This window comes from Anomalospiza imberbis, chromosome 12 (assembly GCF_031753505.1).
Source record: "Anomalospiza imberbis isolate Cuckoo-Finch-1a 21T00152 chromosome 12, ASM3175350v1, whole genome shotgun sequence".
NCBI lineage: Eukaryota > Metazoa > Chordata > Aves > Passeriformes > Viduidae > Anomalospiza > Anomalospiza imberbis.
In genome coordinates, this window is record NC_089692.1 from 1,974,653 (window position 1) to 1,997,910 (window position 23,258).

At 50.9% G+C, this 23,258-nt stretch overlaps 1 protein-coding gene across 3 annotated transcripts in view; it reads left to right on the top strand.

Annotated features, from left to right (window-relative positions):
* The first annotated feature begins 3,719 nt into the window (after positions 1 to 3,719).
* WTIP (WT1 interacting protein) overlaps positions 3,720 to 23,258 on the top strand; it is an 88,001-nt gene continuing 68,462 nt past the window's right edge. The window contains exon 1 of one of the 3 annotated variants that reach the window (XM_068202462.1): positions 3,720 to 5,915. In XM_068202462.1, coding sequence (XP_068058563.1) covers positions 4,469 to 5,915 — 1,447 coding nt within the window. In that variant the 5' untranslated portion in view covers positions 3,720 to 4,468. Of the gene's footprint in view, positions 5,916 to 6,054; positions 6,108 to 17,488; positions 17,537 to 23,258 lie in introns of those variants that run through there. The other 2 variants (XM_068202466.1, XM_068202463.1) reach the window with 2 other exon arrangements.

The window sequence follows — 23,258 nt, forward strand, 5'->3', positions numbered from 1 at the left end:
CAAGTCCAAATACCTAATAATATCCAAACTTCATATGCTGAAATGTTGGCTTATTAAAAGTATTACAACACAAATTAACATACAGGACCCAAACATGCAAAACAAAGCAATATAAACCCAATACAGCTACCACTTCAAAGAAAATCAAAGCTTCAGTCTCCCATCCCAAAATATAAACACTTCTTAGCATAATTTTTGAATTAATTTCACAACATTTTTTAGGGGTTTGTGTTTGTTTGGGTTTGGTCTTTTTTTTTTCATCAGGCTTAAAACAGACCAGAGATAAAAGAATAATCATTTATGTTCCTTACCAAGAAACTGATCAATTTTAAAAGTGGAAAACAGTTACCTTGTGGCTGTCAAGGTATAATTTAATTGATTTCTTAATGCTGGAGACAAAGAAATAAATTGCAAAAAAGCAGGTAGCATCCAGTTCAGTAGGCAAAGCTGCAGAGCAGCTTCAGATTGTTCAGTTGATGAAGTGAGACAAAGAACTCCCTCCTGCATTGTGTCAGGTCTGATATAACACACACACACCACAACACAAGTCCTGGGATTTTTGCCATTGTCTTCACCCGAGCTGAAGTTTCCACGGGGAGTTCTTACACTGACAGCTTCCCTGCCTTGTTGGTAAGAAACTGTTTGCAGCTCGGGGAAGCAAAGGCCAGCAGAGCAGCAGGTCTCCTTGCCTGCTGGCTCGGGCGCTGCTCCCTTGTAGGCGCTGGCAATTACAAGGACAGGAGAGCTCTGCCTGGGAGGCCCGGCCAGCTGATATTCACAGATCAATAACTCCACCTGCCTGTTTTGCTCCCTTTAAGTCTTAGACAATGGAGTTTATTTAACAGAAGCAGCTGGCTTTCCTTAATGTCCGATTTTCTGTGATAACTTAAAATCAGGCACAAGGATAACCACACCAAACCATGAAATGAAGTTCAGCTTTAATAACACTCCCATAGCTCTTGTGCTGTCCGTTGCAGAAGTGTCAGTCTTTTTGCAGTATTATATGTGTTACTGCTGGTTGCTATAATTAAGCAAGTATTTTGAAAATTAGGTAGGGAGAAAACCACATCAGGATTGTCAAGCTGTAACTACCCAGTATTTTGGATTTTCATGTATCTAACAGTGAAGAGAATGATGAAACTCAGTACAGCAACAGCAGCTTTAACTCCAGTTTTTGTTTGCACAGCCTGGTACAGATGGTCCTCTGTGAGCATGCAGCAGTGCTGTGTGTGCTATGTACCACTGCAGTGTACCACATTTATTCCACCGGTATGGCCCACACCTGGGGCTGTACTGCACATAAATGTGAGCTTCTTCATGTGTGTGACACAAGAACAACTCCCTGGTGGAGAGGGGGCCAGAAGCATTGCCCCTGCAGCGGGGCTGAGATGGGAACACAGTACCAGGATGTTACTTACCAAGCATAAGCTTTCTAACAGTAAAAGTAAGTGATTTTTACCATTTGATCCATGCTGCTTACTAAAAAGGGCTGTTTCCTTAGTATGTTTTTCCCTAAGTTCATACCCAACAAAGTCCATGCTTTCATGACTCGAAGTTCCAATAGACTTACTGCAGAAACCTGCTGGCAGCAGAAGCAGCACAGAACTGAGCGGCCTCAAAAGGCAGAGCAAGGGCAGATTTGTGGCTCAGAAGAACAGAGCTACAGAAGGACACTGTTGCTGTAAGCTGCAGCTTCAGCTCTGCAGTTCCTGCTGTCAGAATACCTGCCCAAAATGCTTCCTCGCATGAGCACATGGGCAGGGCTTCCCAGCATGTCCTACCCACTCTGTGAGATTAATAATAAAGTTATCGAATGTTGGAAGGTTAAATAAAAAAACAAACAAACAAAGAAACCCCAATTGAAAAACAAAACAACAAAAAACAAACAAACAAAACCCCAAAACAAAACGCCCTTAAAACAGAGTATGTTTTCTTGATATGTACTCTGATGGACCAACCTTCCAAGCTGTCCATGAGCCTCTCCCAGTTTCTCGGGAAGACAACCTTACAAAAACTGACACTAAGGGGTGCTAAGTCAGTAACAGGAGAGAACAGCCTCGTACAGGCCCCAGGAATGAAGGAAGCAGCTCTGCAGCAGCACACTTGAGGGCAGCAGGTCATGAGATGCTCACTGCCACAAACAAACTTCACCCCAGGTGGGGCAGACGAAGCCTCAAGTTAAAGGTGGTCTCCACGTGCTCTGTGGGAGGAAGCTCTCTTTGTTCTTGCAAGGGACGTGTCCATGTGGCACAGCTGTGTCTGTGCTGACAACTTCACCAGGTCCTTGGCTTGAATGGGACAGGGAGTTGAGCTGCTGCTGTGATCCCCCTCACAGCACGTTCCCTGGGCAGTGTTTGCTGCTGGTCCCCGTGGGAGCAGCGAGGGACTGCACCAGGACACCCTGCTGCACAGGTGCCTTCCACCATCACACACCTGCAGGCTACGGCTGAAATGCAACTTGTTCCACAAGTACCACACGTGGTAGCAGCTGTTTAGGAGATGGGCAAAAATCTCCATCTTTCATTGGAGATTTTGAATGATGTGAAAGATGTGAACACAGAAAAGAGCACTTGATTCCCTAGAGCAGTGGTGTTTGCTTATGTATGTCCACATGGACGTGGACTGCCTCTGTCACACCTAACAGATCTGTTTTTCAGGTCTTCAGGTCTTGCTCTGCACATTTACATGGTTTGTTGCATTTTTTTTTCCTGCCACCCCTGCACACACAAGAAAACCTATTGCAAATCAATTGCCCTCCACTGCTGGGGACCTTTTTGAGTACACAGTTGCTTTCAACATTTAATTAGGTCTGATAACAGAATAAAATGTTCTTGGCACAGCAGAGTGCCTGTAGCTCAAACCTGAGCCATATTTGTCTCCTCGAAGGGTGCTCAGCACCCAGCAGTGTAAGGACAACCGTCAGATACCTGTTGTTAGGTCTTTGTCAGCATTTCTGCCATCAACACAAACGATTGTCAGGGAGCTGCAGCTCAGTTACAAAAAAAAAAAAAAAAACCACAAAAAAAAAAAACCAAAACCAAACCAAACCAACCAAGAACTGTAGGCTACGGTTCAGTATCGGGGGATCGGGGGTCTCGTTCAGTTGCCGTTTTGAAGGGTTGTTTTCTGACACTCTTTTCCGTGAGACACAGATGTAAATAGCAAGCGGCGCCGGGGTGTTCGTCACCGATCAAGAGATGAAGCTCTTGCAATCACATACACACAGTAGCTGCTTTTTTACACTCCCGTCAGCTCACAGATTGCTTTAGGCCACAATATGTTTATCATATGTCTTAGGGCTGCCTTTTTTATTTTTTTTTAGACTTAATAAATAACTGGCAACAACCCTCAGCTGCCGTGCTACAAACACAAGTCCTTTCAGCGGAGGCACCTAGCCAGCGCTGGGGACTCCGCACAGGTGCGGAGCTGCTCCCGACCCTCGGCCCCCGCAGCGATGCCGGTGTTTGTGCGGGGCAGCCCCGGCCTCAGGTGGGGCAGAGCCGCCCCTTCCCCACGCGGGACGAGGCCGCGGGTCCTGCCGAAAAGTTCCAGCGAGGGGCGCGGGCAGCGGAGCCCCCCCGGGCCGGGACCCCGAGCGCTCCTGCCCGGGCGCTCCGCGCGCGGCTCCCCGGGGCTGCCCGAGCCCCGCGTGGGTTCCCCCGGCGCGGTGACAGCCCCGCCGCCAGCCCCGGGCCGGGCTCGGCCGGCCCCAGCCGAGGAGGGAGCTGCCGACCCCGCCGCCGAGCAGCGCCGCGGCCGCCCTCTCCCTGACTGACTCGGGGAAAATCATTGTTTGGCTCCGGCATTAGCTACATTCCAGCGGGACGCAGCGCCCAGTCTCCTTCCTCGCATTCCTGCCCCACACAAAGGAGTCCCTGCCTCGCCGCGCCCCGCGCCTCGCTCGCCGCGCCGCAGAGCCCCTCCGGGCCGGCCGCCGCCTTCGCCCCCGCCCGGGGGTGCGGGCGGGCTGCGGCCCCGCCGCGGGGCGGCCGCCGGGGGCGGCGGGGGCAGGGAGCCGCCGAGCGCAAATTCCTCCGCGCAGCGCGCCATTGACTGGACCGAGCAACTTATTTAAGGCTGGAAAGTGACACAGGGGCGCCTCGTCTGCGCCGGCCGCGCTCCGCCGGGCAGCCCGGCCGCACCGAGCCCAGTGCCGCGGCGCGGGATGCCGCCCGGGTGACCGCCCCGAGCCCGAGCCCGGTCACCGCCTCGCAGCTCTCCGGACAAGGAGCCGCGTCCCGCCGCTACCCCGCCAGGACCGCGGCAAGGGGCTTTCTTTCGGGGTGCTTTTTTGTGTTGCTGGATTTGGGGATTTTGGGATTTTTTTTTTTTTTTGGCTTTTTTGGGGGGATTTGTTTTTTTTGGGTTTTTTTTTTTTTTCAGTCCTCTTCTTTCTCCGCTCCGGGCTGCGCTTTCGCGGAGAGTTCACCGCCCTTCCCCGCCCCGCGCCGCCGGGCTCCGGCAGAGCATGGAGAAGTACGAGGAGGACATGGCACTGAAGGCCACCAAGTTCATGGAGGACCTGTCCCTGTACGAGCCCTGCCCGGAGGGTCCGTACGGCCGGGGCGGCCGCCGGGACCTGATGCTGCACCCCGACCTGGAGGAGACCAAGCGGGTCATCGCCGCCCACATGACGGCGGAGCAGCGGGGCCGGAAGATGAACGGCACCGCCGCGCCGCCGCCCGCCGAAGGCTTCCCCGCCGCCGCCCCCTGCGGCAAAGCCGCCCCGCTCCGCGCCAACGGCCGCGCCGCCGCCGAGCCGCCGCCGGGCGCGGGCCCGCCGTGCTGCGAGGAGGGGCTGTGCACCCGCTCCGAGGTGGCGCTGCCCTGCTACAGCGGCTTCGCCGACAAGGGCAAGCGCTACTCGGCCGAGGGCTACCGCTACGCCGCGGGCAGCGCCTACGAGGGCGGCTACGTGGCCAAGGGCGGCGGGCGGGCGCCCGGCGGCCCGGACGGCAAGTTCGGCGCCGCCAGCCCGCGGGCCAGCCTGGCCGCCGCCTCGCCGGGCCCCGCCGCCGAGCACGGCAAGTTCTCCAGCCCGCGCTCCAGCCTGGGCGGCGCGGTCGCGCTGCCCTACGAGAAGTTCTCCAGCCCCCGCTCCAGCCTGGTGGTGCCCGGGCAGGACAAGTACGGCAGCCCCCGCGCCAGCCTGGTGCAGTACGACGGAGCCGCCCTCAGCCCCCGCTCCAGCTACGCCAGCACGGCCAGCGACACCAGCAAACACTCCAGCCCCCGCGCCAGCCTCACCGGCTACGACGGCGGCGGCAGCAAGCCCAGCAGTAACCGCACCAGCGGCATCAGCATGGGCTACGACCAGCGCCACGCCAGCCCCCGCTCCAGCACCGCCAGCCAGTACTCCTGCACCGCCAGCCCCCGCTCCAGCTACTCGGACTCCAGGTACGGCCCGCCGGGCAGCGCCGAGCCCGAGGGGGCGGGCGGCACCGGGCTCGCCCTGGCTAGCCCCCGCTCCAGCCTGTGCGGCCCCGAGGGCCGCGGCTCGGCCGGCCCCGCCGTGGTGAGCCCCCGCTCCAGCATTTCCAGCCAGAGCTCGCGGAGCTCCCGGGGCTCCATGAGCGCCTATCCCGAGCTGCAGCTGCCGTCGCCCCGCTCGTCCCTGCTGGGGCCCGGCCTGCAGGAGGACGGCGCCGTGCCCGAGCTGGGGGACGTGTACCACCGCATCCATGCCCAGTCCCCGCCGCGGCACGACCAGCAGCACCCGGCCGGCGCCCCCGAGCCGCCGCCCCCCTACGCCTACAGCCCGACCAAAGGCTCCGCTTCGGCTCCCAAATTCAAGCTCCCCTACCAGGTGACGCCGTGCCGAGAGAGCGGCCCCAGCCAGGCGGAGAGGCGGCTGGAGGCGCTGACGCTGGAGCTGGAGAAGGAGCTGGAGATGCACATGAAGAAGGAGTACTTCGGTGAGTGGGGCGGGGGGAGCGGGCGGCTGGAGGGCGGCGGTGTGCGGGGCCTGCCGAGTCGGGCGGCTTCGGCCGTGGAGAAGGCCGGGTGTGCGATGCCCGGGGCTGCTCTGGACCAGGTGCCTGCTGAAGTTTCACGTGGCCACAGACACTGTCTGGTGTCCGAAGCGCCTGCACCATAGTTCTCTCCCGGTATGTGAACGCTATCCCGTCTCTTCCCGACGCCGTTTGCCGGGATGTGTGATGCTTCCCTTTCCACGTGCGGTTGGGAGCCTTGTCTGAAGTGTGACGAGAGCTGCTTGTGCACCCGGGGCTTACAGTGACCCTCGTTTGTCTCCCTTCCTCACGGGCTGCTGAAGCTTCTCTGCTAACTTCCAGCATCCCAGAGGATGTGGTGTTTGCGATCCTGCCCTCGATCTGTGGTAACTTTTGTAGATGATGGGTATGGCCGGTGGAGCAGTTCTTGGTGCCTCGTTCAGTGAAATCTTTGTGCTAGCTCAGAGTACCTGTGGGAGCCCAGCATTGTTCCTGCCCCCCGAGGCCTCGCAGGGTCTGCTCGGCACACAGGGACATCCCTGGGACCACAGGGGAGTTTGGAGGACAGGAGCCCTCGGCCCTTGCTGAGGTTAAGTCGGTCTGTTGATCACCTCCTGAATTTTTGTTGCTTTTTTATGGAAGAAAAGTAACTTCCTGAAATGCGGATGAGTGCGCGTGTTTTACAGCCACAGCAGTTAGGATTAGGCTCCCCTGCCTGTCTTTGTACTGGATGGCGAAGGCTAAAAACACCTGTGAAAAGCTGATGCTGGAGCGTGCAGATTCTGCCCTGGCTCTCCTGCACAGGTGAGCGGCAGCCGCGGGACCGGGCAGCCCTCGGGAGCAGCTCGATCGTTCCCTGCTTGAGCAGAGCTCCGCACGGGGATGTCAGAGCTTCGGCAGGGGAGGGAGGGAGGAAGAGGCCTGGGAAGGTGAGGGGGTGCGGATGAGCCAGCCCACGCGAGGCCTTTGAGGAGCGGTTTTGTGCGTGCTGTGTGTGCTGCCCGGCCGTGTGCGTTCCTGCGGATGGAGCCGTGTGTCACCTTGGTCGCCGACTCAGTCGCGAGGCGCAGCGTGCTTCTGGCGCAGCGTTGGGGTGCTCTGCAGGGGAGGAGTTGCAGGGCTGCCTTTCTTGTCTGGGAGAGAGACCTGGGCCGGGCAGTGCAGGTAGCTAAGTGAGCAGCAGCCTCTGTACCAAGAAAACCTTCCTGTAAACTGCAGTGGCAGAGTTTCTCCAGGCTTTTGTGCCCAGACAAAGGAGGCTGAATGCAGTGCTTACTGCCTTCCTTCATCCGTCTAGGGCTGATAAGGAAGCTGATGGATCACCCGCTGGATCTTTTGCAGTGTTGGCACCTTGTGGCAAGCACATTTCTTTCTCTCTCAGGATCTTTTCATAGAGCAGCCCAGAGGAAAGAAAGAGAAAACAATTTCTATTTCTGCTCCTTGTTTTTACTATGTGGAATGTGTTTGGAGAATTGTTTACCTGGGGTGATTGCTTGATTGGATTCTGGTGAGGATTGTTTGAGCTGATGGCCAATCCAATCCACCTGTGGCTGGACTATCGCAAGGAGGGTCATGAGTTGTAGTTAGTTAGATATGGTAGTTAGAGAAAGTAGATTTTTAGTTTTAGTATCTCCTTTACATAGTATATTAATGTATTAGAGTTATATAAAGAAATCATTCAGCCTTCTGAACAGGAGTTGGACATCATCATTTCTTCCCACTGGGTTCGCCTGTGTTTACAGCAGCACCTGGCACGATGCTCCTCAGCAGCTGAGGGACCCTGCTGAGGGCAGTTATGGTTCCCTTCCGAGGGTGTGCAGAAGCTGCGTGGGGCTTGTAACACATGAACTGCAGGAAATGTTACCTTCAACATTTCCACGGTCTGCAGTGAGAGACTGGGGAATAAAATGTAAGAATAAGAACAAGTTACCTGTCCTGAGCCTCTGTGAGGTGCTTCCAGTGGCCTGGGAAAGCTGGGTGTGCAATCAGGGGCTCCAGGAGCAAATGTGGGGAATCTGTGTTGGGGATAGAGTTTCATGTTTATCAGAGTTTGGCTGTTGCAGGTGCCCCTGCTTGCACGTGTGCTCCCAACCTCGGGAGATGCACCCAGTGCAGGATGAGCAGTGAGCCTGTGCCTGGGCAGCCTCAGGAGCTCTGGAGGCTCCTGCTGTGGCAGCACCGAGGACCACTACTGTCACTTCCACCCTGGAAGCAGATGAAACCCAGAAAACTGCAGTGCTTTGAAAGAGAAAGTTGATTTCTGTGAGTTGTTGAGGTTTTGACAAATCCTGGTGGATTTGAGCCCACCTTTTTGGTTCAGATGACACATGTTGGTGAATACTGAGTTTTGGCGGAGCCAGTGCATGACAGACTGGCAGGGCTGTTGGGTCAGAGTTAAGGAAAGTGAGAATGGATTAGGGAGAAGTCTGTTTTCAGTTTGACTTACCTGAGAGTGTCTTAAGTTAATAACAGGAAGCAAGGGAAATGCCTTGCTTTTCATCGCAGTTTGTACGTGCTGCAGCTGTGAGCTGTCTGCACAGCACTGGTGAATGGCACACTCCCGAGGCAGTGGTGGGTGTTCCTTGGTGCCTGTGGAGAGCAGAAGTGTTGAGCCAATAGGTCCAACAAGGGAGAGGGAACAGAGGAGATGCTGTACTGCTTCTTAATTAGCTGAGCTCAATTGTCTAATGAGTAAATGCTGGTATGAGGACACCAGGTATTTACTGTGCTCTGTGTCCTGTCCTCATGTTGTGGTTGTCTGCCCCCCACACCCCCAGTAAAATTACAAATTGAGCAGCGTGCTATTTGGAAACAGAGGTCAAGGGACTAGCCAGCTGTGCTTGAAGGAGGAGCAGCTCTACCCTGCCTCCCTGCTGGTCTGGGTCAGTTTGTGTGAGTGTTCCCCCAGGGGTGCTGGTGCTGGCAGACCCTGGCTGCTTTCCCACACCTCCCTGCTCTGCTTCAGGAGGGACTCGTAGCCTGGGACAGATAAATACGAGATGGGGAGAAGTGCAGGGTCTGATCTCCAGAGAGGCCCTGGGGGAGCCAGGCCAAGCAGGGTGCAAGCCCTCAGGTCTGGTGCACTCCCAGGTGTCTGCCTGTGCTGCTCTGCAGGAGCTGACAGTGCTGTGCTGGGAGCTTTGCTTTACTGCTCCAGCTTCCCCATCCTCCTCTCCCAGGCTGCAGTGCATATAGAGAGAGAAGGAAGATGCCCTCCTATACTTGGTTTAATCTGAGTAAAGATGTCAGTGCTACCAAAAGAAAGGCTCTGCATCTGCCCAGTTGCACAGGCGAGGGACAGCACCGTTCCGCTTCCATGTGCTCCCACCAACACCTTGCAGCCACTTGCACTCCCTGATCTGATGGAAACAAAGCCTGCAGAGAAGGAGGGAGAAGAGGGAAGGTTTTTTGGGGCTGGATTGGTGACTTGCTCCAACTCATCCTTGTCAGAGATGGCTGGAGCTGACCTGAGGCAGAGGGTGCAGACAGGGCTCCAGGAAGCCGAGACCCTTCCTTTGGCAGCAGCTGAATTGGGTAAAGCTGTGAGACTTTGTTCCCTTGCTTCCTGTGCATTCCCTGTCCAAGCCTCTTCCTCCTCAACCCTCTGAGACCCCTGTCAAGGTATGGCAGTTCAGTAAATGTGCTTAGTTTAGTGGCAGATGCTGAGAAGTGAGGTAATAAAAAGTACTTTCACTCATTTTCATAACTCTTTTGAGCTGAACATTGATATGAGATGAGGTAAAAGTTGTTACAGGGTCATTTTTTAAATGGAATGTTCATCCCAAGATGTCAGCAGGACATTGGTGGGTGTTGGAAAGTCACGAGCTCAGGCACTGTCTTAAAATCTATTTTCTTTGCACATTACTTCAGTCTCATGTCTAGGTGTTGGAAAAAAGTGTAAGGTTAAAGTTGTATTTTGGCACACCCATCCAAGTGGGACTGACTGTAAACCTGTGCCTTGTCACCTGCTAGGCAGGGAAAGGTCCGTGTTGAGCACTTGGGCAGATCTGGCTGTTCTTTCTGCAGCAGATCTCTTTTTGGTGAGTTGACAGCAGTGTAGGAGGGTGGGTGCAGGCAGCAGTCACACACTGCTGACAGCCCCTGCTGTGCTGCAGACATCCCCCAACAAGGGTTCTGCTCACCTTGGCCACGGTGGTGGAATCCAGCACAAGAAGTGACTTAATTGTCACATTGTCCTCTCCTGAAGCTGCAAGAGGTGCCTGATCCTGAAGGGTGGCTGTAGTCAGGTGGGGGTTGACCTGTTTCACCAGGCAGCAGCTGACAGAACGAGAGGACACAGTCTCAAGCTGCGTCAAGGGAAATATAGGCTGGATATTAGGAAAAGGTTTTTTACAGAAGGGGTGATAAAGTACTGGAATGGACTGCCTGGGGAGGTGGTGGAAACCCCGTCCCTGGATGTGTTTAAAAAAAGACTGGATATGGCACTCGATGCCATGATCTAGTTGAGGTGCTAGGGCATGGGTTGGACTCGATGATCTTGATCTTCCAACCCAGACATTCTGTGAATTCTGTGATCCCGTGGAGGTGGGGAGTGCAGATGCCTGCCTGTGCAAAGTCCAGAGAGACAAGCAAGTCTGCAGCTCTCCTCGTCCTTCAGCTCCCCTTGTGCAGGCAGTGCCCCCTGTGAAGGTGCTTCTCCCCATCTCTGCACATCCAGAGCCCTCCCAGCCCTGGCTGCCTGCTCACCCCCCAGCTGAGGTGCAGAACAGAGTTCAGACCACGTGTGGTGCTCCTGGCCAGAACAAGTGATCCTGTCCCAGAGCTGCCACCTTCCCTGCCTTCCACGGGCAGCTTTGTCCTCATCCTGCAGGAAAAGCCAGGGGACTTGAAGGAGGTGTGCCAAGAGAAGCAGGGGTGTCTCAGGGTGAGACACAAAGGCTGGATTCTGTTAATAATGCAGTCCTCAGTTTAGCACAGCCCTGCTGAGTAGCCTTGACTTCTGAGAGCTCTCTCTTTCCAGAAAGCCATCCAGCAGTACCAGCACTTGTTTTTTGGAGCACCACCAAGAAACAGTGCTGATAACATGGTGTTGAAAAGCCTTTGGCTTGGTAGGTGAGGGAAGGGAAGACTGGGTGAAGGGAGGAAATAAATCTCTAGATCCATCCAGGCCCTCTCTGCCCTTTATGTGCATAGTCATCCATGTAAATCTGGATTTGAGCCCTGCAATATGCTCATGAATTCAGAGCTGTATGTTCGTGCTTGTTCTGTGTGTGCAGGTTGATGTGATGGAAGGGTGTTTATGCAAGTGAGATCAAAATTAAGACAGGTAACAGTGGTAAGTCTCTAAAAGCTGTATTGCACAGAAATGAAATTTGAAAATTTGAATGAAATTTAGATGAGCTTGCAGTTGGTGAGCAGAACACTTGAGAGATTTGCTCTGGAGTTCTTTTCAGTCTTAAGAATTCGTGAAGGTTTCTTTGTGAAATATTAGTTCTTTTCTGTTTCCATCAAAGTAAAGGTAATGATTGATACATCATATCATTTGGGGGGGATAAGCAAAGGTTTATTGTCTGGTAATTACTTTATATTTCTCTTTTGCTGGGCTTAGAAATTCATTCAGTGTTGGTAAGCAGCTGATGTCCTTCAGCATTTGCAGTTGAGGCTGCCTGGGGAAAAAATTGCCTTTGATAGGCAGACACTTAAATAGAAATAAACTCACGTGGTGGGGTCCCTGAAGTGTTCAAACAGGCTGCATACCTCAGAGTTCTGTTTTGTTATAATCTCCCTGTTACAGCTGGAAAATACATTGCTGAAACTGATTTGAGAGGGGTCAGGCTTTTCTGGCCAAAGAGCAAGAAAGCCTCAAAAGGGGGTCAGGCAGGGGAGGTGTGTGTTCACAGGGGAGGGTGCAGTGGGAGCTCTGGGGCAGCAGCATCCTCGTGCCTCATGGCCTGTCCCCTGAATGAGGCGAGGAGATCGTGGTGGGAGTGAGAGTCTGTAGCTGGAACATCAGCCACAGGGAAGGAGGAGAAGGAAGGTGGGGGGACAGAAAGTAGAAGGAATTAACTTGGAAAAAGCATGGGATAACACAAGTCTACAGAGCTGGGAAAAGGGAATTTTGTCTGTGGCATGAAATGTGCTATGAGCGCTGCTCCTGAGATGGCCTCTTGCAGTCCCTGCTAGCCATGTGCATCCTTATGACTCTCCTTGAAGTTGAGAATTGATGTAATAACAGCAGGGGAGAGTTGTGGAGTGTGTGTGGTTTTGTTTTACTAGGTACTAGATACATGTAGCACGTACAATTAACATGAAATGGGAATTTGGATGGCTGTAACTTGGATAGAAGCCTGTGTTATGAATGGGGACAAACATTTCCTTATCTTCAGTTGTAGGACACTTGACTGTGGATGGGATGTTGTTTCATAGTAAATGGGATTTTTTGGGGTTTTTTTATTGCACATGCTTTTACTCTGTTAAAAATAAAAGCACTGTGTGTAAAAGGAAAAGGAGTAAAACCTTCTTCCAAAGAACTACCACGTGTTTGATTAGGGGTACCCAGGTAGGTTTGTGTCTGCAGAACAAGGGTTGGTGTAGGCATGAGCCCTGCTGTGCTGGTACCTGGTTTGTGACCTCCTGTGCTGCCCTGGGGCTTGGGGGATGTTGCTGTGAGTGCCCAGCAGGCTTTGGGGCCAGGCTGTGCAGCAGTGTGCAAGGGGAGGGGATGTTTGCAGGGGCTCAGGGGAGCCTGTGCTGCAGCTGGGTTTGGAGTGGGGATGCTGTGAGAAGCACTGAGCAATTCATTGCTTCTGCTCAGCTTTTAGGGTTGTCACAAGCTCCAGGCCAAGGCTCTGGTGCTTTCCTCAAGGATAAATCCCAGAAGTAACATCAGGTTTTTAAACATACCCTTCCCCCTTTGCCTACCCCCTCACCCCCAAAAAAACCCAACCCAATCAGCTCTGCTCTCTCAGGTGGGAGACATCCTAAGCAAGACTGAAAGTCAGAAATGGCCCTGTAGCAGAGTTGAACTTGCATTGGCAGTTTTCCCTCACCTCTGTGCTGGATCTTCCACAAAGATTTTTGGGTGTGAATGTCCTGTTTGAGGTCCAGTCACTCACTGGAGGTTCATACATGGTGGTGAACTGGGAGGAAATCCCAGTTTAGTGACTTCAGTGGGTTCAGTGGACCCTGTAGTTTGCAGAATAGAAATGGTACCCTGCTGTGAAGGAGCAAGGAACTGTCAAAGTAGCTGGTTTTATAATTTGATTGAAGTTGACTTTTTTCCAGTGGGAAACATCCTTGAAGTTGTATAATTTTACATCTGAAATGTGTGAATGGTACAAGTTTGTGTGCTGCCACTGATGGCCTCATGGCAGCAGGTCTAGGTTGAAATCCTTAATATCCACAGTTAATAAATTAGGATGTAAATGGCTCTTAGCTGTGTGGATATTGGGTGCTTAGAAAATACTCTCAAAGGGAGAGAATTTGCCTAATTCTAAAGTGATTAAAAAATGCTAAAATGATTATTAAAAAATGCCCCAAACTTGGCAAAATAATTTTCATGTATATATTAGGATTGTCCAGCAATGGAAAGAAAGTAAACTAACAGTGATAAGTTAAGTAGTTTTACTAAGATCAGAACGTTTATACAGGCATTTAATAAGCTCTACACTTGACCTTCTACATACATCATATGTCCCAAATATCTCAGGACAGCACTTCACAGCACATTGGCAGAGTCTGGTTGATTGTTAATATAATTGTTAAATAGTTAATATGATTGTTAAATAATTTCATGTTCTGCGGCTGGAGAAACTGTGTGTCTCAGAGTGTGATGTGGTGGTTGATTTTTGTGCCCATCCTGGACAAGGGAGGTGCCTCCTCTGTGACAGGGATGGGGATGTGTGAAATAAACCAAAACTGAAGCAGCCAGAAGGATGGGATGCAGGAATGTGCATGATGTCTGTAAGTTTTATGATGAGCTTGGAAAGGCTCACTTTGGAGGGCTGTGTTCAGCTGCCTGAAAGGTTCAAGTCCTGACAGGACCATCGTACCTGGGGTTGTGATGTGGCATTGCTTGGAGCTGCTCCAGGGGTGTGACAGCTCCTGAGGCTGGCAGCAGGATTCCTGCTGGCTTATTAGCCTTCAGCTCTGAACAAAATTAGCTAATGTGCTAATGATAAACCAATAAATGTGGTGTTTGGCTGGATTTGTATGCGATTTTTCAATGTGCCAGTGTGGGTGCTCTCTCTGGAAGTGGGTTTTCTGCTTTTTTTTTACACTGGAGCAGATAGTTCCATTCTGTGGTATGTGTTATCTCTTCTTATTAACCTCACTGGGTTGTTCTAGCTCCCCGTCAGCATAGCCTTGCTTGTTACTGTGCTGAGACTGGGCACAAAAAAGCAGCCAAGCAAGTCATGTATCTCTTCCAGCTGGAGTATTTCACGTTGTCTGAAACTTCACTCCTTGTTTTTTGGAGCAGTTTTTACTCAATCTCCAAAGTCACATTTACGGTTCCAGCAAACTTTTAAGAAAAGGCCTGTGAGTGATGGAGGAGCAAGCCCTGCACCCAGAGCACAAGCACTCATTAATGCTCAGTGCGTGCACACAGCGTGGAGGGGCTTGCACAGGGACTCGGCTGGGGGGTCAGGATTTGTTGGAGTGACACCTATTTCCAAGTTGGAGCTGGAGAAGTTCTTATTGGTAGGTTTTGCATGAAAATCTGCAGGCAGTCGAGGTTGAGCCTCTGTTCTGTGTGGCTGGGGCACAAGGGCCACTGTCCCACCCTCTGCTGCTGGGGAAGGGGCTCCAGTGGCAGCTCTGCCTGGCCTGGTAAAAAACCATCTTGGGCTGGTGCTGCCCACCAGGGCTGAGCTGCCCTGGGGCCCCTGGTGATGCCCTTGTGCAGGTGGATTCAGGGACCCCGATGGGCTTTTGAGCAGAGAATTGAGTTCCTCAGGTGCCAGGGATGGGAAATCAAGGGACTTGGGAAGAGGGATGTGATTGGGTTGGAATAATAGCACACATACTTACTGATCTCCCCCAAACGATGATCTCCAGCCTTAATTGTAAAGTCTTTAATTGCAGGCAGCAGCAGTGAAGTGCATTTGGTGTCCTGTGAGGGTTAATGTGTGAGTTTGGGAGTGTGGGGAGAACTGCAGGGAAGGCAGTGTGCAGTGGTAAAGAGTGTCAATATCAGAGGCTGTCATGAAATAGGGAGTGGATCAAATGGACGACCAGCAGGCATTTAATAGGTTACAAAAGATTGTGTCTCGTGTAATATTGCTCTTTTAAGAATTTGGCTGAACAAAGCTCAGAATGTATTTATAGTTTTTTGGAAAAGTAGATGACTATTGTGGAAGAACTGCTAGGGACTTTCATTGTTTCCCAGCCATCCAAACGTTTATTTAATTGGTGAACTGTTTCACTGCTGACACCTCAGAACTCCTGGAAAGAGAAAACAAGATGTTTTCTTCCTTTAATGTGGTCACTTGAAAAAATTGGAAAATTTCAAAGTTGAAATAAAGAGGAACAAAAAGCCATTCCTAAATGCACTTTGACAGTTGTGCATGTTTAGATGCTCCAGCTGGCTTGGATCATATTTCCTGTGGTCTGTGGAGAGCCTGTGGCCTCTCCCAGGCATGGGAAATACCCTTTTGTTCTGGTGGTCATGGCACAAACCTTTCCCCTGTGCTGTAGCTCGTCCCCAGGGCTGCAGCTCCTGGGCTGGGCTGGGTGGTCCTGCTGCACTTTCTCAGTCTCCCTCTGTGCTGGCACTGCCCCCAGGGGGGCACCAGGCAGGGCCAGTGCTGAACGGGTCCGTGGCTGGGTCAGGTGCTGTTGAAACACAGTTCATGGATGTCCCAAATCTGCACGCCACTAATTTGAAGCTCCTTTTTGTGCGTGTCTCTGGCAAGGACAAAACCGCAGCATGTGTGGATTGGAAACCTTTGGTAGGAAGGGATTTCTGACCAGGTGGGAGAAGCATGATAGTGACTGTGATAAATCAAACATGGGCTTGGCTGAACTGAGCCAGCTGAGGGCTCTGCTGCTGTGGCTGTTCTGGTTTCTTGCCCTTGTGGATATGACATTCCCTTCAGTAGTGTTAGAGTTGGAGCAGGATCTTGGTTTTCTGTTTTTGCTGGTGTGAAATTCCTGCTAAATACATTTGTTTGGGTCATATATTGAATGACTGGAAAACAATCACTGATGTTCTGAGCAAGGAGATAGCGAATAAACTTTGTCACTTACCTGTGGTTTCCCCTGCTCACAGAAGTGTGTTAACCTGGCCACGTGCTGCTCTCTGCCTGTTCTTGTCACCAACATGAAATGCAGCCAGATCAGCCCCACTGCCTGTGGATGGTCTCACCTGTCACTCCCCATCTCTCCATAACTCTGCTGGTTCAAAGGGAATGGTGATTTTTGGCTTTGTTAAAAGAAAAAGGGAAGAAGCAAAAGATACTGGAGTGCAATCTCAGCTAAGGCAAGACAGCTGTAAAGTAGGCAGTGGAAAGAGCTGTAATTGGTAAAATCTTGGACTCTGTGTTTCTCTGTGTTGTGGCAGTTGCTGTTAACCTTGAGCATCCCAGATGTAGGTGCATTCTCAGGTGTAGGTAGGGCAAACTGGTAATTCCTCAGGGAGCAAGGCAGAAGTTTTGATGGATGGCAGTAACTACTGCAGCTCTATTTTTTTGTTTTGTTTTGTTTTTGCCAGGCAGTTATGTGAAAATTCTCTGCAGTTGATGGGTTGCCCATTTTTAATCAAAGCCATGTTTCCCAAATCTAAACACTCAATAGAAAACAGACCTGCACACCAATCAAGTGTGTTAGAGTCCATATTTGGAGCTGGTTTCAGAAATAAGCATGTAATTTTTTTGAAGTGTATGTCAGTAGCTGGTTGTCTTGCAAAGTCTCTTGGCTTGTTGTACCTGTTCCTGGCTAGAGCAGAGCTGGGCCTTGGCAGTGCAGCCTTGCAAAGCTGCAGTGGTGCAGAGCAAGTGATGTACTTGCTCTGCTGGAAACCCCCCATGACTTGGGTGCAGACCTTTGTGGCTCAGCTCAGGGGGGTGAAATCCTCAAGACATCTCAAAATAAAATTCATGCAAAGAATTCTAGAATTCTTGCCGTTTTATTTGTAAGATGGAGCACATCTGATAAACCCAGTGTTGCCTCATGAATGACAGTCCTGTTGAAGTCATGGGTGGCATGACTGACTTGTTTCTGGCAGCTGGGAGTCATCTGGAGTTGTTTTCATTACACCACAGGATCAGGGAATGAGTAAATTCACACCAGTGCTTTTTCCTGGCCATGTTTTTGTGCCTGGCTTGTCCATGAGCCCCGGCACCTCCCAGGCCATGCCCAGCACGGAATGGTCACATGTATCGCTGCTTTGTGCTGGGGCTGAAAAAGCCATGTGCTTTTGCCTGGGAACCTGGTATTTTGACAGATAAATACTTGTGTATTTATCTGAGCAGGTGGAGTCGGTGGTGTGGGACAGGCTCTGATGCTCTGTGTCCTGCTGACCTCTTTCAGCTTGTACAGTCACTTCTGGGCACAGAGTTCCCAGATTGCTCCGCTCTCAGGACGGGGTGGAGGATGAGTGGATGGGATGGAGCCTGTGTCCAAATGTGAGTTGTGCTTTTCTTCTTGTAATCTTGTGCCCAGAGCAGGAGTCCTTAAAGGAATCCAGAGCTAAGTCTGGAGAGGATGTACAGCTGAGCTCCAGGCACAGACAGGGGAGAAGCACATGAGCTGCGGGCTGTTCCAGGGATCCCCCTGGTGCTGCCTGTGCTGAGTGAGGTGCTGGGGCTCTGAGGACTCTCGCCACTTTATTAATTTCTTTTTTTTTTTTACAGCAAAATAAAAGGTCTAGCCTATTCTTACTTAATGACTATGAAATCTTGGCAGTCACTAGGTGCTAGACTCAGATGCTGTTTCACAAACAATTAGAAACAAGCTTGTTTTGCTTTGCCTAGAAAGAGAATCTCCCAGTCTTTCCATGTGTTTGTTTTGAGGGAGACACTCCTGTGTGAGGGTGGTGAGTGACAGTGCTGGGAGCCTGTTCATGGAGAGTGGTGCAGCAGCACCTGCAGCTGGTCCCTGCCCAGTTCAGAGAGAGGGAAGAACTCAAATCCATGGCATTTTGTTTTATATATTGCTCTGTTCTAAAACCTTAAACTCTAAGTTTTCTACCATGTAAAATTACATACTTCTATGTAAACTACACACCCATAATCTTAGTTCTGTTACTCAATTTTGGAAGCCTTCTCCACAGCCTCAGGTCAGATGCACTGTTCTCTTGGGGGTCAGTGTCTGTCAGCACAGAAAGTCTGAAATTCTCAGTAGCCAGGGTTCCAACAGGTTTGGGCCCCTGGCTTTGAGCCCAGCACGGATGAGGTTTGCCTCTTGCAGGAGTTTCTGGCAGAATGCAAATGTGGCAATTCACTCCCCAAATCCCACATTGCCTGAGAGCAGTGGGGCAATTCCACATGGGGTAGAATGACTGGAGTGCCAGACCACACCTTCTAAAAAAGCAAACCCAAGAAACCTCCCTGACCTGTTAAGAAAATGTATAAAGGGAAGGGATGGCTTGGCTTAGAGCAGCCTTGCATGCTGTGAAAGAGCAAAGTGATGGTGACTCTTTTGGGAAAAGGCTTTCTCAGCCCCTCTTTCCCACCTGGGAGGAATCCAGGCCAGTGAAGAACCAGCCCAGAAAGAGGTGATCCACAGAGCCCGCCCCAAAGAAAATACTCTGAAGTTGTGCCAAGTGCAGACTTGCAAATCAGCTTCCTGGTGAGCCAAGTGTGTGAAGCTCTGCTTTTCCCTGCTTCCCACCTCCAGGGGCTGTGTCTGACTTCCCCATGGGGGTGGCAGGAGGGACCAGGAGGGATGACAGGCTGGAGCAGGGAGCAGCTCAGACCCATGTGGGGGCCTGGCTCTGGCTGGACACCACATCTCACTTTGTCTATCTGATTTACTTCTGTAACTCACCAGAGGGGAGTAAATGAACCCACAAAACAAAACCCCTGTGCTCCTGAGCTGAAGGACAAACCCTGGACTCCTTTGTGGCAGAACTTCCTTTGAAAGTACTGGGTGTGTTTTGCTTGGTTGGACTGGCAGAATTGGGAAACCTGGTGTTAGATTATTGTAAGGTCAGAGAAAAAATGCATTTAAAGACTGGGGGAAAGGACTTTGTTTTTCTGACAAAGTACCCCTTGAATAGTGAGCATTGATCCCAGCTGGGTCAGTGCCTGCATGGGGAGCTCCCAGCCCTGCTCCAGGTGTCACTTCCTCCAGCTCTCAGCCCACGTCCTTGGTTAAGGGTGATGTGCACTGGCTGATCCCATTGTCAGAGTTTCTCTCTTCTGCTCTTTGGTGGGGACTGTCCCTGCTTTGACTCCTGTTCCCTCTCAACATCCAAGTGCAACGTCTCTGTGGGCTTCTTCAAGGACTTGGCTGCTCTGGGGTCCTCAAGGTTGCTGGGAATTTGCTGTGATATTTAAAAGCAGAGAGGAAGAGATGTGCAGTGTGTGGGGAGGAACATCTCTTCAGAAGGCCAGTTCCTCTGGGAGTGCCCACTGCAACTGGGTGCTCACCAGTGTGCATTTGGGCAGATTCTGGCTTAATATTTCCTATTCCCATGCAATGTGGAAAAGGCAAGAGAGAACTTTGATTAAAAAAAAAGAGAGAGGCTGCAGAGATTTCTGGCAAATGCATGGTAATATTTGCTTAAGTTTCTGAGAAACTACATTATTTCACTTTTATTATGAAGCTTATGTCTGTGTATTTGCATCCCCCTAAGTGTTTTCTGGTGTTTAGCCTTTTCAAGGCAATGTCTGTTGGTCCAGAACTGCCAGCCCTAGGCCTGAGCTGAAAGTGGTATAAACTCACTTTGTTTTTAATTTGAGCCATTTTCATTTTGATCAGGGAACCAAATTATAGGGGCACTGTGAGGGAATGTTAGGTCATGACTTCAGTTTTGCTTGTACATGTTTTAAATTTAATTGGGAGTGCAACCAAAATGCAGTGAGATGAATGAGTGTGCCCTTCTCCAGAGACAAGAGCTGCACACCCAGGTGACAGTGATGTGTAAAAAAATCTCCCTAAAGAGTGGACTTTAATTCCTGTTTTGAAGGAAGATCTGGGAGCTGGATGTGCTGCTGTTGCAGGCTCAGTTCTTCATGCATTGTTTCCTGGATGCTGGAACACTACTGTTCCCCCCAAAAAATAGCTACCAGCCAGAAGAAGTGTCCAAAAGTGTTCAATTAGCCTGCAAATCATTTGCTGTTTGAATTTTTTGGACCACGCAGCTTGCAGTTTCTCACCAAGCAGTTGACTTAAGTGTTGTCTCGGGGTCTAAATTAAGTAAGACTGCCTCGAGGTCAAGTGTGACCATTGGGGAGCAAACAGTTGCATGTTTGGGCTCATCCTGCAGCCCAGGGCAGGGCACAAGCTTGGAAGCACCAAAAGGAGGGAAGAAGTGAGATAAGTATGTTCTGTGCAGGCTGGAGTACAGAGATCAGAACAGGTGACAGTCCACACCAGGAATAAAATCGTTCAGATGTTCTTCTCTCAAAGAGCTCCTTGATCAGGTCATGAAGAAGTGGCAAGTGTCGTGCGGGGGACAAGGAGTTTGGAGCCTGGGGGACAGCCAGTATTTCAGGTGTGAGCTGGAGGTGCTCCCGCTGTCTGCAGTGAAGGGCTGGGGGCTGGCTGGGATCTCAGCCTGGCCTGCAGAGGACAGGGAGCAGCAGCTCCTCCTCAGCACGCTCCTGTGGCTGCTGGGCCAGGGAGGGACAGGAAAAGGGATGCATGTTCCTCCTTGCACAGCCATTCCTGCCAGCCTGAGTCACTGGCTCCGCTGCCGGATAAAAGCTGTGGCTCCACCAGCTGAAAACCAATGGGGAACGACCGTTCTGAGTGATCTCTCCGGGTTTGGGTTTTTTTTTCTTTTTTTTTTTTTTTTTCTTTGCTTGAAGGAACTCTTGCAGTGGTGGGAGACAACCAGAGAAGACGTTTTGTGACTGGCACTAGAGTGAGGCACAGTCTGTTTTAATTCAGGATCAACAATGATTCCTTCTCTAAGAGGGACAATTAGCTCCTCTGGAGGAATTATAAAATCCTTCATCTGTCAAAGGCACCAGTGGGAGAAGCAGGGGATGTGCAGGCACCAGCTCAGTACCAGCTCTGTACTCCACTCTTAACCTTACAGAGAAAGCACAGTAGAGAGTGTCATCACTGATTTGGTAAAAACTGCCCTTATTTTCATGGATATAATTACAAAAGAGGTTACATTTATCTGCAAACAAAGGCTCTAGTATTTTTTTTTTTAAGGCAGAAATAAATTTTAAAACATCCAACAACTAAACTAATTATTTTAGCTAGTTTTCAATAGATAAGTTTTGTGGGTTATGTTAGTTGCTTTGTTGGTTTTTTTTCAAGGAAGCATTGAGGAGTCCATTTCTTGGTGAATACAGTGAAAGGAAAGATTCCAAAAGGGCTTTTGTGCAATTAAGGGAATGTTTGCATTAGGTTGTGCTGCAGTGATTTAACACATGAGAAGGAAAAATCCCAACTGAGTGATTTACACGTAGATCTCAAATGTTTTGATCAAAGGTCAGACTCAGAAATGCATTTATGCTTATTTTTAATTCCAAAGAGAATCCAGTGGGGAGTTAAATCTCTAAGTAGGCATTTAATGTGTAAATATTCACAGGTAGCTCTTTACTTAGCCATGTCATTTTGCTGTGAGTTTAGACAGGGCAAGATTTACTGGGAAGCTAAAGTCCAGACTCTGCCAGTACCTACAACATGGGAGAGCATTTCTGTAGATTGAACTGACTTTGAATATTTCATACATAAATTCTGTATTCTAGTGGCTTACAGGAGTTCTAAAGTAGGTTGGGAGAAGTGGAAAGGGGTCCACAAAATTGGCTGACTTTTCAAGGCTCGCAGTCTCCAGGTTCAGGAATGGTCCATCCTGATATGCAGGAAGTGCAAGAGGCCTCCACGGGCGAGCAAGGGCTTCTGAAGAAAGCAGTGGAAAGGATATGTGTAATATGGAAGGGCTGGAAGCAGGGACAGGTGACCTGGGGGAATATCAGGAGATACAAGGCTCATCTGGAGCTGGCCCTGGTGAAAGGCAGGGAAGCCGAGATCTGCTTCTGTAGATATGTGCGAGAAAGGAAGACCAGGGAAAGCGCGGCCAGGGGTGCTGGGTTGGCCTTCTGTGATGAAAATCTTGGGGAATTGGAGGAGAGCAGTGGTGCTTGATCTCAGCTTTAGTAAAGCTTTTGATGCTGTCAGCTGTAGCATCCCTCTGCACAAACTGGTGAAGCACAGGCTGTGAGATGGACTGAAAACTGGCTGAGCTCAGGTGTGACCAGCAGGATGAGGTTGAGTTGGAGCCAGTCACTAGTGGTGTGCCTCAGAAGTCCATGCTGGAGCCAGTTCTGTCTGGAGTCAGTAGTGTTTGACATCTTCATTGGTGACAGGGGTGGTGGGACAGGGTACCCCTCTAGCCAGGCTGTGGATTGTACCACCATGGAGGACTGCTTGATGGACTGGACAGATGTGGTGCTCAGCAGGACCCTGTCAGGCTGCAGAAATGTGGGAATGGGAACCTCATGAAACTCAACACAGGGAAAAGCCAAGTCCTGCACGTGGGGAGCCTCAGCCTCATCCAGTGCTGGGAGCAGCTCTGCAGAAAGGCCCTCTGGACTCCAGGCTTGTGTTTGGCAAAGGAAACAGCAGCAACTGGAGCTGGAGTTCAGGCTGACCACGCTGGATCGTGGGCACACTGAAGCTGGGTGCCCACAGGCTTGGTCCAGCCTCGGTGTCTGGGCAGTTTGCCCTCAGAAGCTGTGTCTGAACCAGGGGCTGGCACTGGGTGTGTCAGCTTTGGGTGTGGATCCCCTGGGGGGACACTCCAGCTCCCAGCCAGTGCCTGGGTGGAAGGTGCCTCTGTGTGGTGGGAGCCTGTGAGGAGATCGGGTCTCATCCAGGCTTCCCAAAGGCAGCCCCTCCAGTGCCCACTTCTCAGATGGGTTCTCTGAAACCTAAAAGGGCACCAAACAACTACCACACGCTTCATAATCAGATGTGAATTGTCCTTTATTGCTTTTGTCACGATCCTAATGTGAACCACTGCTTTAGCAGTGAGGAGGATACCACTGGCATTGCACTGGGCTCTCCAAGGGTGGGTGCTCAGGCAGCAGCTGAGGTGGAGAGGGTTGCCTCTCTTCATCACTTCTCTGTTTTGCTGAGTGTTTTAATTAAAACCAGATAGAGGAAAATTTCTCACAATGTTTCCAATTTTTAGTAATTTTACCTGCTGTTGAAAATTGCATC